Below are 12,740 nucleotides of genomic sequence, written 5' to 3' on the forward strand. Positions count from 1 at the left end.
GCATTGAAAGATGGAATGACTGTAACAAGTAGTANAAAAGGACNGTTGTTTTCAACTGTTCAGGGCAAAATATGAGCATTTTGCAATTGATTCTGAATTTTTATTTTTATTTGCAAATCAGAAAAAAATGAAGCGGCGAATCCGTTAACCAAGAAATTAAATTGGTGTGGCCTAGCTAATGCAAAATACACAATCATTTGGTCAAACACTCAAATTACTTGATCTAGTAGCATGTGCCTGATTCTTATTTCCCTGTACATCCCTGTATGGATAAAACCTTAAGTGTCAAAATTAATTTTACATCTGGAAACAGATAATTGATGAGACTTAATTCTAGACTGGGTATGATAATTGGTCTTGCTTGTGTCTTCTTCTCCTTCGTTGCAAGCCTCAACATTTCTGCTAGGGGGTGCTTCTGCCTTAAGTCCCTACCTTCATGATCCCATTCCAGTTGTCTCCTGTTCCTACCCTGAACAGCGTGAGGAAGGCCATTCCGAAGTTTTCAAAGTTGGCATGCTTGCCAAGCCCAGAGCAGGGGTGTTCCATAGAGCAGGCTGAAACAAGGCAAAAGCTCCGTTTCAATCCTAGACCCAACCTACCTTCATGATCCCATTCCAGTTGTCCCCTGTTGCTATCCTAAACAGTGTGAGCAGAGCCATGCTGAAGTTTTTAAAGTTTGCATGGAGGCCCAGCCCAGAGCATGGCCGTTCCACATTAGAAGTACAGTCTGAAAACAAGAAAAGAAAGTAAACTAAACTACAGACTACACTACATGTCAAGGGAGATAACTCAGGCTGGAAGGCAGGAAAAGGAACGTGTGGTACGTTGTGAAAGGAGGGGGAAATGATAGGGAATCGTGGGAGTCTACTATTATCAAAGTATGATACAACACGTGCATTAATGCCACAATACATGCAACAACAGCTATAGGGCTTATACTGTAGCGTACAATGTATAACATCATAGAATTAATATACAAATCACTACATTGTTCTAAGACTTGCACCTTCATCAGCGTCACACACACACACACACAAACACACACAGACAAGCCAAAAGCAATACTTCACTCCCTTGGGATGAAGCTATAATAACATTCAACCATGAAAGCCTGAGAGTTGCTATCAGCATACAAAGTCACCATGTTAGTTTTGCTATGGAAACTGTTTAAGCTGAGACATACAGCAGCCCTTCTGCTACCATATTTGTACACTCCTGTAAGTCTGGAGTAGCCTGGGAGCCATCCGTTTTTTTTTTAGGAAAGCAAACGCAAGAAGTCCCCTTACAAAACGGATGGCACCCAGGCTATGTCTGGAGTCTGTTTCTCCAAAAGATCTCCATTTGAGAATGTCTTAAGAAACACTTAATGCTTCCTGCCCCATCCTCTTGAATACAATAGCTAGACATTTTTATAAGTAGAAATCTAGGATACCGGTATTGCTGAAAAAAATATAATATTTTCTGCTGTTGTATTAAATACTTACCTCCTACATGTACTATTGTTCTGTAACATGATTTGCAGTGTTACACAAATGTATATTCACAAACAACAAAGACCAAGCAGTGTTCTATCCAGCATCCGTCTTTCCGTCTATAATTTTGACACACATGACACAAAAATTTTGCCACCTTTTGACATCTTGTGCATTTGGTGCTCGTTGTGATGTCATGTTCAACAAAATTGAAATGTTAGCTGGCTAGAACACTCAGTCTGATTCCAGGCAAAAGTTAGTACAACTTTGTTTTCCTCTAGGTCCTGACCCATTTTGCTAGATCTTCCACCACCACCACCACCCCTCCCCGGCCAGTCCCCTGTCTGTCACATACATTTGTACATGTAACAATATTACGTACCAATCTTGCCAAAAAGCTCGACTCCAAGAGCAGCAAAGATGAAGAACAACAGGAAGAACAGCAGCCCCAGATTCCCAACCTGCAGGGGACAAATGTTCAACTCATCTGTTAGGATGGGTCAAATCATGAAGAGTGTCTTGGACCAAGGAGTTTTGCTTGGACATACATGATGCTATTTCCTTCTTTAATTTAATCCTTGAAGTGTCAACTCACTTACTTTATTGAGATTTTTTCTCACTATCCACTTTGATAACAATGTATTTTTAATTGACAAGTACATGAAAATTTGCATCATACTTGAAAGCCAGGAAAAGTGCAGGAATATTATAAGAAGAGAAAATCTACTCAGCTGACACCGAAAGAATTACATGGCATTGCACACTTTTGAGTATTTTAATGAAAGGACTGTAGTTTTCTGAGGATATTCTAATTCTTTCTTTGACAATTCTTTGATAACAATTAACCCATCCATGAGTCCTTCACATGCAGTGGAGTACTTGACATTTAAGTTCTGCCTCTAACAGCCAACATCTATGTGTCATGACATTGTCCTTCAGTTATTTTAAGTCAGACTGTCACATGCAATATTCTATACATGTAATGAACAGTGTAAGCGTCCTTTAGATAGGCTCTAGTGTAAAAAGAATTGAATTCCAAATTTCAAAAATTGGAAATTCAATTTCTTTTTACATGTCGGAGTAGCTTTATTTCAATTCCAGTACTAGAAATTCATGTCAAGCACTGTCTTAGAGTAATTAGGAGACTTGCTATGATTTGATTTTCCACAGGTGCCACATCATTTTTGTACATCATACTTTATTAGAATGATATCACAGTTGTAAAATGTTAATGAGTTATTTTTTTTCAAGTTACAAAATTTTCAACAGGGATGTCTTAAGAACCAGAATTTCAAAATGGGGGCAGTCAGAATTTAGAATCAAATTGAAATCACAATGCTTGACAATAAATGCATCCTTTACTGTAGCCACCACCGGTTAGATGCACTAAGGTCTTTAATTGTATCACAGCACAACACATCAGTTTGTTTAGTTTCAAAGAACCGAATTATTGAAACGACACAACAATGTCCCTTATTTTTTATATGGCACAAGCTCAGCATGCTGACAAATGACACAAGAAGAACTACGTGTAAACTAAACCACACAACATACTAAGCAACAGAAGTTTGAATAGTTAAAGGTCTTGACAAAAATGTTAGATGTTAAATTAGTATGATTAATACAGTATGCAAAAGAAATGCCAAACAAAAGGCAAGAGTCTGCTTTCTACGGAAAGAAAAGGGGCACACTTTTTCCATGGCTGCTCATCTGCCCGGGCAAGATCCTGGTCCTCTCTTTTGGTGCAGTTTTGATCATAATCAATTACATGCTCATGTTTTGTAATAACATACAGGTACCTACAGTTGGGAAGTTCATCATTCTTTTTGCCCATCACTCTAATGTGTGTGTGTTTTTTTTTAGAGAAATTTCTGTGCAACTGTTACACTCAGGTTAAAAGGTTGACCATTCGGCGTAGTGATCCTGTCGCCAAATACATTTTTGATGGTTATTTTGCAAGTTGTGTCGAGGGAAGAGCAGGACCAGGTTCCTTGCCAGCAGACCGCCATTACCTGTGGCAATGCTTTCATGACTGTCTCGAGAAGAAATCTGATGCCTTTGGCCATCTTCAGAAGCTTCAAGACTGCAAAGCAAGAAGCAAGACATGGCAGAGGAAGCCGAGTAAGACGTTATGATCCTTGGTCAGTGTCAGTACTGCGCTTCTGTTGCTTGCACATTTGATGATGATAACAGCCACCATTTCAACGTCACCCCATAAAATGATTTCTTCACACTTCACTTCAGTTTTCAAGCAACTACTTCAGAACACAGCTGGTATACTTTTGAGTTGCAAGGTTCTTGAGCAAAATATTCTGTGCCAACTCATTTTATTGTGTGTACAAAGAAACTGGCTGTCACCACATGTACAACGAACCCTGAAGCGTGGGTTTGAAACAAGCTGACAAAAAACTGTCACAGACATTTCGTCAGCTTATTTCTGCGGCAGCGCAAAAACGCTGCCTGCCTACCTGAGGCAATGCCTTCATTACTGTTTCCAGGAGAGACCTGATCCCTTTGGCCATCTTCAACAGTTTTAGGACTGTGGAGAGACAGAGAAAGGCTCGTGTGTTAGAGCACCATCCGGCACCATGTGTGGGAGAGAGGAGGAAAGACCACAGGGAAAGGAGAGAAAGACTGAAAAAAAAAACCTGATTCAAAAGAAAAACATAATATGAAAGCATAGCAAATGGATAGAGGTGGCAAGCTCTAAGCACTTGTAAAGAGGAGGTGGTAATATTGCAGAAGGTGTTAAAACATGCAGTTAAAGGGAATGCAAAGGTTTAGCAAGGGAACATCTATGGTAGTATTTGTGTTAACATTTTAGTGAGAAGTCTTAGACATTAAACATTTAGAAAATGATGACTAAACATTTAGAAAATGATGGTAAAACATTTAGAAAATGATGACTAAACATTTAGAAAATGATGACTAAACATTTAGAAAATGATGGTAAAACATTTAGAAAATGATGATTAAACATTTAGAAAATGATGATTAACCATTTAGAAAATGACGATTGAACATTTAGAAAATGAAACAGTTGTGGAAAGATGCAAAATGTGAATAAGGATTAAAGATGTTTGTGGTCTGACTGTCATAATGCTTTATAGAATAGTAGTCATGCTATACAAAAAGTAGCTGATAGTGGGAAATTAGAACTCAAAAGCAAGATAGGACTTATCTTCCAATTTAGGGGGGAGGGAGGACACAGGATTAGAAAGAGGAAAGAGTGAAAATGTAGCTGTTAGTTTTCTAAAACATGCTCCAAGCCCTCAGAGACAATAGTTTTGAGGTGCAGTGCTGAAAGACATAAAAGTTTGTAAAGTGCAACAAGCTGTGTAGACAGGTGAGAGAGATAACCATGCTTGTCTGTTAGTTTCATCCCAGGCAAATATATAATACATTGGTTGTAGAGTATAATATATAATAATATGATAACATTGTCAGCACATCTCTACTATAATCACCCAGCAAATAGGAAGATGAATAGGAACATTCACCACGAGCAAGCACAATCATATGAAACAATGCACAAATGCAAACTTTTCATCCATTGTGTTACATACATCATACATAGTCTTAGATATGCCCTGTACACTGTACATTGCACAATATAAGGTTTGTTGCATGCTAACAGCCCCTGTGACATAGAATCATGAAGCCAACAGATTTAGTAGAAGCAATACCATTCAAATTCTCAAACAATTGGGAATTACAACATTTTGGCCATGCAACTGTTGTCGATTGCTTAGGGCTTACAAAGTACCATCCTCCCTTAGTGGAGTTAGTTCCAGAGTTAGCTAAACAGGCCTGGCCAAAAAGAAGATGGTACTACGAATAAAGAGACTCTTTTTTTACACAACCAAGACTTTTATTCTGCAACGTTTCAATGACCTGAATGTGTTAGTAACCAACATTTCAGTCACCAAAACATCAGACGAAAAAACTCTTGGTTGTGTAAAAAAAGAGTATCTTTATTCAGTGACTTACCAACCTGATGAAATCTTTGAAATCTTTATTGTGGATACCACATTGCAGACTTACAGAGTTGGAAACTATAATTCAAGGATGGTACTCTCTAGCCCCATCAGGCAGAAGCAGTGCCATTCAATTCTCAAAAATACATAGTACAAGAGTACAAGTTAGAGTACAGGCCATGCAGGCTTAGCACTTGTGACTAACCTCGGGCTATCCTGAGTACTCTCATGATGCGGATGATAGTAGGGTTGATGGGGAGGAAGGTGGCATCCATCTCCTCCAGCACAATCCCCACAATGGACAGGATCACAATCAACATGTCCAGCTGGTTCCATCTGCAGTGGGGAGAGATACAGTAATGTATATCATACCCGGGCCGCGATAACATTCAATATCGGTGTTCCAGACCGGGCTGTACTTTACGGTATGGCCCGGGCTTCTTTATGCTTCCATAGAACGATTCGAACGCATTTTGTCGTAAACGCGTGAGCTGCTTTCGAAAATTCAAATACATAATTCGGACGTCGAAATTGATGTTGTTGCATTTTAGAGTTTAGGGGCACCAACTTTTGGCTCATCTTGCATTGAAAGGCGTGTTTTTTTGGGTGGGTATGACATATTAAATAGAATACAACACTGTGTATTCCACATTGCCCTCAGTCCTGGCCCTCCCGCGAGTCGGATCGGGCATTTTGGAATACCCCGTGTTGTATTCTATATGTACAGCTCCATCTAATCTAGCTAGCCAGTGACAAGAAAGACAGACACTTTGTATATGTACATTATTATACTGACAGACACTCTGCAAAGTACTGTGAAATTATACTGGTGAAATTTTCCAATTACAATGTAGTAGTAGTAGTAGTACACTGGTTTATTAAACAAGAACATTGCTGCAGTATTATGACAAGCCTCCTGGCAGCCATAATGGTTGAATTGTGAGGCTTATTGTACATTTGGACAAAACTATATACATTTATATAGGTAAAAGGTACAGTTTAAAAGGTAGATTTACAATTAGAAATGCAATTTATTGCATACTACAAATGTATTAGGCCATGTTGATTTGATCATATGGATGACATCCTCCGGGAGCCCCAAAACTGATGTGCGCGTGCGAATAAAAAAAAACTTTTGCAAAAAAAAGTTCTTTTCATTATGAAATCTACGTGGTCATGAGGGTTGAGCAAATGGCACAGAATATGGTTTGGCGAATAATCTAGTCTTCAAGTTCATTTCTTTACAATTTCGTCTTTTTTTGTTTGATTTTGGCATTCTACGACATTGGTATAATTTCTATTAATTTTTTTTGTAACTTATGGTATATTTTTGCTCATTTTGCAACTGTTTTGTACGATTTACAGTATGGTTGAAAACTTTTTTTTTTTGGAAACGGCCGAAAATTCATGCGGGCGCGGATGTCATCCATATAATCAAATCAACATGGCCTTAGTTTAAAATCAATAGGAGCACCTGGAGAATTATTATGTCTTCTATATATTATAGTTTAAAAAAAGAATTCACAATTCACACAGAAAATTTTAACGTCCAACTCTGTGAATTGCAAGCCTTTTTCATTAACATGCAAGTTGGGTGACTGAGTCAGGATTCAGATTTCAACTTTATGATCTGAAAATAAACTTAAATTATTTAAGATACTCTTCTGGGTGTAAAACTACGGGACTATGTAAAACTATACACATGCTACGTATTACTTTTTATTAGCTACATGTACGGTACCTCTCTTTGATGTATCTGACAAAACCCAGCCCTGTGATCTTGAGTGCTGCTTCCAGGATGAAGATGGCAGTGAAGACATAGTTTATGTACTGCAGTACTCTGAACAGCTCCTGGAAGAAAATAGAAGCCTTAGGGTTTAAATCTCTTCCGACAGTCTTTTTCCAGTAATGTCCATCTGCCAAGAAATCGGCAATAACTGACATGTTTTTGTGGCTAGTATGAAAGGGGTGTGCCAGGCCCCCACTAGGTTATTTGTAGTGAATCACCAACTTCCATGCAAACAGTAGGATTTGGACCATGCTTTTTTAGGCATAACACACCAGTTTTGTACAACAATTTAAGTACTACAATGTAACTACAACAATGTAAGTACAAGCCACAACTGTAAGGTTCTAACCACTCACACCGTGAAGAATTTCTACTCTGTTCAATAAGTACAGTGGGTTCTTTAACATGCGAAGGGTGTGGCTCTCCCCAAACACAGGACCTCCATTTAACATCCTATTACAGGTCCCAAACTGAAGCTAGGTACTCATTTCCACCTGAGTAGAGTGAGGAAAGTTGTGTAAAATGCCTTTCTCAAGGGCACAAGATCGGTGTCATTCGAATTCGAACCTGGTACCTGGACAAACACACTACCGCTACGCCACACGACCCCACAAGAGCATTTGAAATGTACTATAATATTAGCTTGTATCTTAAACCGTAAATCACCTCTTTCATGTCATGGTGTTCTATCGCCATGGAGATGACATTGACCCCAATGATGGCGGCGATGCACAAGTCAAAGTACTTATTTGTGATCATGTCGTACACGAGCCTCCGCGGTCTGGAGTATCTCATGTAGAAAAGCTCATCGTCCGAGTCTGGGAGGGAAAAAGAACGGCTTATCATGAAAGTTCATCTGTGTTGGTAGTAATCATAGTAAAATGTTCAACTTTATTCCAACACACAGTTTACAGAGATCAAATTTTCAGTGACTACTGTCGCCTTCATCAGGATAATTAATGACCAATCACTTCGTGTGATTTCGCGAGAGTAACGGTTTACAAACACGTGACCTTATCCCTGGCACTTTCGATCAATTGCTTATGTCACGTATCTGTAAAGTCTCGTGTGAATAAGGTCACGTGTTTGTAAACCGTAACTCTCACGAGATCGCCTTGTGAAGTGATCGCCGGTCATTAATTATCCTGATGAAGCGACAGTGGTCGCTGAAAATTTGATCTCTCTGTAAACTTTGTGTTGGAATAAAGTTCAATTTTTTACTAAAAAGAATGGCTGTTACAGGAAACATGTGGATTGTGCAGAATGTGAAATAATCCTATATTACAACCTCCGGTTTAATAAATGGACTTCCGGTTTAATTCCGGACTAATTCCCATATCCCAACAACCTTACATCTAGATGGGCTAATATCGTAAACTACATGTATCTACATGTAAGGTAAAAATGATATATGATGGTAAGAAATATGTAGCGGCCACCGAGGACTCCTTGGGGATCAACCCAATTCTGCAGAATTCTTCCCAGAATTCTGGCTCCGGTTCCCAAAATTCTGCAGAATTCTGGCTCCAGTTCAGAATTAATTCTGTAGAATTGGGTTAATTCCTAAGGGGTCCTTGATGCCTACCACATATTTCTTACATCATTTTTACCTATAGGTTACGATAGTAGCCCATCTAGATGTCAGGTTGCTGAGATACGGGAATTAGTCCAGAATTGAAACTAGAAGTCCAGATTAATGTCTGGAGGCTGTTTCCTCACATTTTGATTTTAAGCGGTACTAACTTTGATTTGGCCAAAAATGGGGAACAAATCATTTAACACTAATTCTATTTTATCTTATTTTTCTGTTCCATTTTAACTTTCTTTCTGCTAAGGATAACTTATTCAAAACAACTTGAATAAGGTTATTCCATAGGAGAGTGAAGGTTGAAAAGGAAGAGATGTGAACCAGCTACATAAGAGATTACGGTGTTAGCTACGTATCTGTGCATCACAAGAATCACTATGTTACCGTGCTTCAGTTTAGGAAGTCTACTTTTCCCATTTTGCTCTTTTGCCTTTTGCAACGAAATGTCTGTGACAGTTTTTTGTCTCAACACTAGAAACCCCTTACAAATACCTTTACTGAATGGTATTTGTGCCATGTAAAATTCATATCAAGTAGAGTTTTGCAAGGGATTTCAACAGTGAGAAAAGACAGAATGGGCAGAATGGACAAGTAAAATTCCTGATCGAAAGTGGAATATACATGTACTATTGATACAACACTGTAGTGCTACAACAGGAAACCATCACTTTCTACTTGTATAGCCTAAAAATGGAGTAGAATATATAGCAAAGTTTTTTATGAGATATATTTTGCAATGTTCATTTTGTGTAGTAAGTGTTGATAGCCAAAGGTTAACAACAATTTGATGGCGTTTCAGCACCAAGGTAGAAAAATTATTTTTTAGACTTTTTTTAACTGCTTCAATTATAGCAGTGCAAAAGTTACAGTGCTCAAGCATTTGTACAAGTGGCTTATTTGTTCCAAACACATAAAACATTGAGATATGTTAAGATAGAGACATAAACAAGTGGCCAAAGTCTACACTAAAAGGATGGTTCTTGATGCACTACTGTGTACTACAAATTACCAGCTAAAGTGCTAGCCTAGTATATAGCACATTACAGCTAAGTTATAGAAGCCATTACTACTACTTAGGATAAGGCAGAAGAATGCTATGCTGAAGCACCAAAGGGAAGAGATAGTTCTATGTCACTAGCTAATCTACCAGCAGTTTTTCAGAAAAAAAAGGTTTTCTATGTAGAGTACAACTAAAAATTTACCAACATTGTTCATACCTTGGTTCAAGTTATAAAAAAAGATAGGCAAAAAGTTGTCAAGAATTAGTTGCATCTAACATCTACTGTCAAATAAAAAGAGTATACCATAATGCAAGGATGATAGTTTGAGACTTTATGAACAAAAAGTGAAGGCAACAATGACATCTGACAATGCCACACAACAAGACGACACTACATGTATGTGCACCACACAATGACAGCACGTTATTAGTAGTCACAAGTGAACAGCAAAATTAGGTGACAGCTACTACATGTACATCCAGAAAGTTTGTTAGCAGTGAGCAGTGAGATGTGTTAAACGTTATCCATCTTGAAACACCACACAACTACACCAGAAAATCCAAATGTGCACATTTAGGGGGTTGTTAATAGTCTTGTTACTTACGGCAGGCCAAGAGCATTACAATTTCCCTGGTTCTAGACAAGCATTCCCCTCTAAGATCATAGTAGGAAGCTATAACATGCAAAGAAGAGAGGCATCCCATGATTAGAACACATGCAGAGTTAACACTGCATGTTAATTTGTTGAAGAAACTGCAGCCAATATCAAGTTGAGCTGCAGTACACGTTCTATAAGATAGATGGTGTTATTGAGCAATCAAATCACCTCTAAGATCATAGTAGGAAGCTATAACATGCAAAGAAGAGAGGCATCCCATGATTAGAACACATGCAGAGTCTGCATGTTAATTTGTTGAAGAAACTGCAGCTAACACCACGTTGAGCTGCAGTACATGTTCTATAAGATAGATGGTGTTATTGAGCAATCAAATCACCTCTAAGATCATAGTAGGAAGCTATAACATGCAAAGAAGAGAGGCATCCCATGATTAGAACACATGCAGAGTCTGCATGTTAATTTGTTGAAGAAACTGCAGCTAACACCACGTTGAGCTGCAGTACATGTTCTATAAGATAGATGGTGTTATTGAGCAATCAAATCACCTCTAAGATCATAGTAGGAAGCTATAACGTGCAAAGAAGAGAGGCATCCCATGATTAGAACACATGCAGAGACTGCATGTTAATTTGTTGAAGAAACTGCAGCCAATTTCAAGTTGAGCTGCAGTACACATTCTATAAGATAGATGGTGTTATTGAGCAATCAAATCACCTCTAAGATCATAGTAGGAAGCTATAACGTGCAAAGAAGAGAGGCATCCCATGATTAGAACACATGCAGAGACTGCATGTTAATTTGTTGAAGAAACTGCAGCCTAGTTGAGCTGCAGTACATGTTCTATAAGATAGATGGGGTTATTGAGCAATCAAAGAAGTGTGAGTATGATGAGAAGGAATACCTGGTTAACACAATCTGAAATGAAAAGAATGGTAAATGTATCTCTGCTGAAGGGTATTTTGTGTTTGTAAAACACAAAAACACATTTTGCTTTGCCAAAAAATCGAGTCCTATTTGGGGAAGCTTGATATTTTGTTACTGCACCTTTATGACTATGACATGCTTACCAAAAACCTTGATTGCATCATAAACTTGACTCATGCTAGCAGTAACATTAAGATTTCTGGCCTACATGTACATGTCAAAATTCCTGCCAAGTTATACATGTACACTGTGCCTAATATTTCATAACTTTATGGTGAAAGAAAAACATTGAATTTCCTTGTGGACGGTATCATCAAGTCTTATATTTGCACCACGCAGAATCTAAAACCAAGACACATGGAAGGAACAGGAGAGGATTCTTATGTAACAGTTGAGGATAAAATCTAGAAAAAGAGAAAGCAGGTTGTTATCACCACCACCCTAATGAAAAAGGGTAAAAAAAGTAGAATATTAGAAACATTTTTTTATCATTGTGCCAGATGTCATTGCAACCAACACTTTAAAGAAGAGTCTCTTGATGATTTTGGTTCATGATCAGTTGCATCGCAAAATGGCAACAAAGAGTCTGGAAACAAATGTGGAAATTTGAGATGGGCATGCACGAAAATGGAGACATGGGTCTTCAACAGTGCTGTTGTTTTGATATTATGAAGTTTTCTTTCCAAAATATGACACCGTACGTAAGCAACATAAATATTCGTGACACCAGAAACAGTTTTGAGACACAAAAATTCGGTCACCAACGAGTACTAAACCTTCGCAAAAGAAGAGTTAGTAAATTTCTGACGCCTTAGACAACCTTTAACGGGTTTTTGTTCCTTTTTTCCTGCCTGCTTTGGGAGTTTTGTTCCCTCTGTCTCCTCAGGCACAGGCGGAAGACCTGTTATAATAACCAGGGAAGAAAATAAGCAACTCAGTTGACATTTATAGGAACCGTTTTGATCGACATAGAGCATGTCAGCACAGACATTGTGAAGACAATGGAATTTACAATTCACAGCACTGATGTAATTTTGAATAGATGTGAGTGGGAAGAGGCAGTTCATGGTACATGAGGAAACACAAATACATGTAGACAGCACAAATAATGAATGTCATGTTTGATCTATGATATAGAGGTAATCAAATCATTCAAACATCAACCAACAATATATTATATATTAATGAGAGCAAAATATAATACTGAGGAATTCTGATCAAGTCAACTCAGTCAAGAGAGGACCACTGATATACATTGTTCTGTCTCATTGTTCTCAAGTTGCAAAAAGCCTGTAACAACCCTATTAAGTTGATCAACTGTCAAAGATGTCAAATTGCACCAATAACAATGCAATGAGTATACAAAAAAC

General features: G+C 38.1%; 1 protein-coding gene across 1 annotated transcript in view; it reads right to left on the minus strand.

Moving 5' to 3' along the window:
* Positions 1-12,740, minus strand: part of LOC109472608 (voltage-dependent T-type calcium channel subunit alpha-1H-like) — a 45,394-nt gene that overhangs the window by 6,846 nt on the left and 25,808 nt on the right. The window contains exons 20-25 of the mRNA XM_019772408.1: positions 7,905-8,056; positions 7,191-7,300; positions 5,655-5,785; positions 3,941-4,011; positions 1,855-1,933; positions 600-727 (exon numbers count right to left, since the gene is read on the minus strand). Of these exons, the coding sequence (XP_019627967.1) occupies positions 600-727; positions 1,855-1,933; positions 3,941-4,011; positions 5,655-5,785; positions 7,191-7,300; positions 7,905-8,056 (671 nt within the window). The remainder of the gene's footprint in view (positions 1-599; positions 728-1,854; positions 1,934-3,940; positions 4,012-5,654; positions 5,786-7,190; positions 7,301-7,904; positions 8,057-12,740) is intronic.

The sequence above is a fragment of the Branchiostoma belcheri genome, unplaced genomic scaffold (assembly GCF_001625305.1).
Source record: "Branchiostoma belcheri isolate BF01 breed outbred unplaced genomic scaffold, Haploidv18h27 scaffold28, whole genome shotgun sequence".
NCBI lineage: Eukaryota > Metazoa > Chordata > Leptocardii > Amphioxiformes > Branchiostomatidae > Branchiostoma > Branchiostoma belcheri.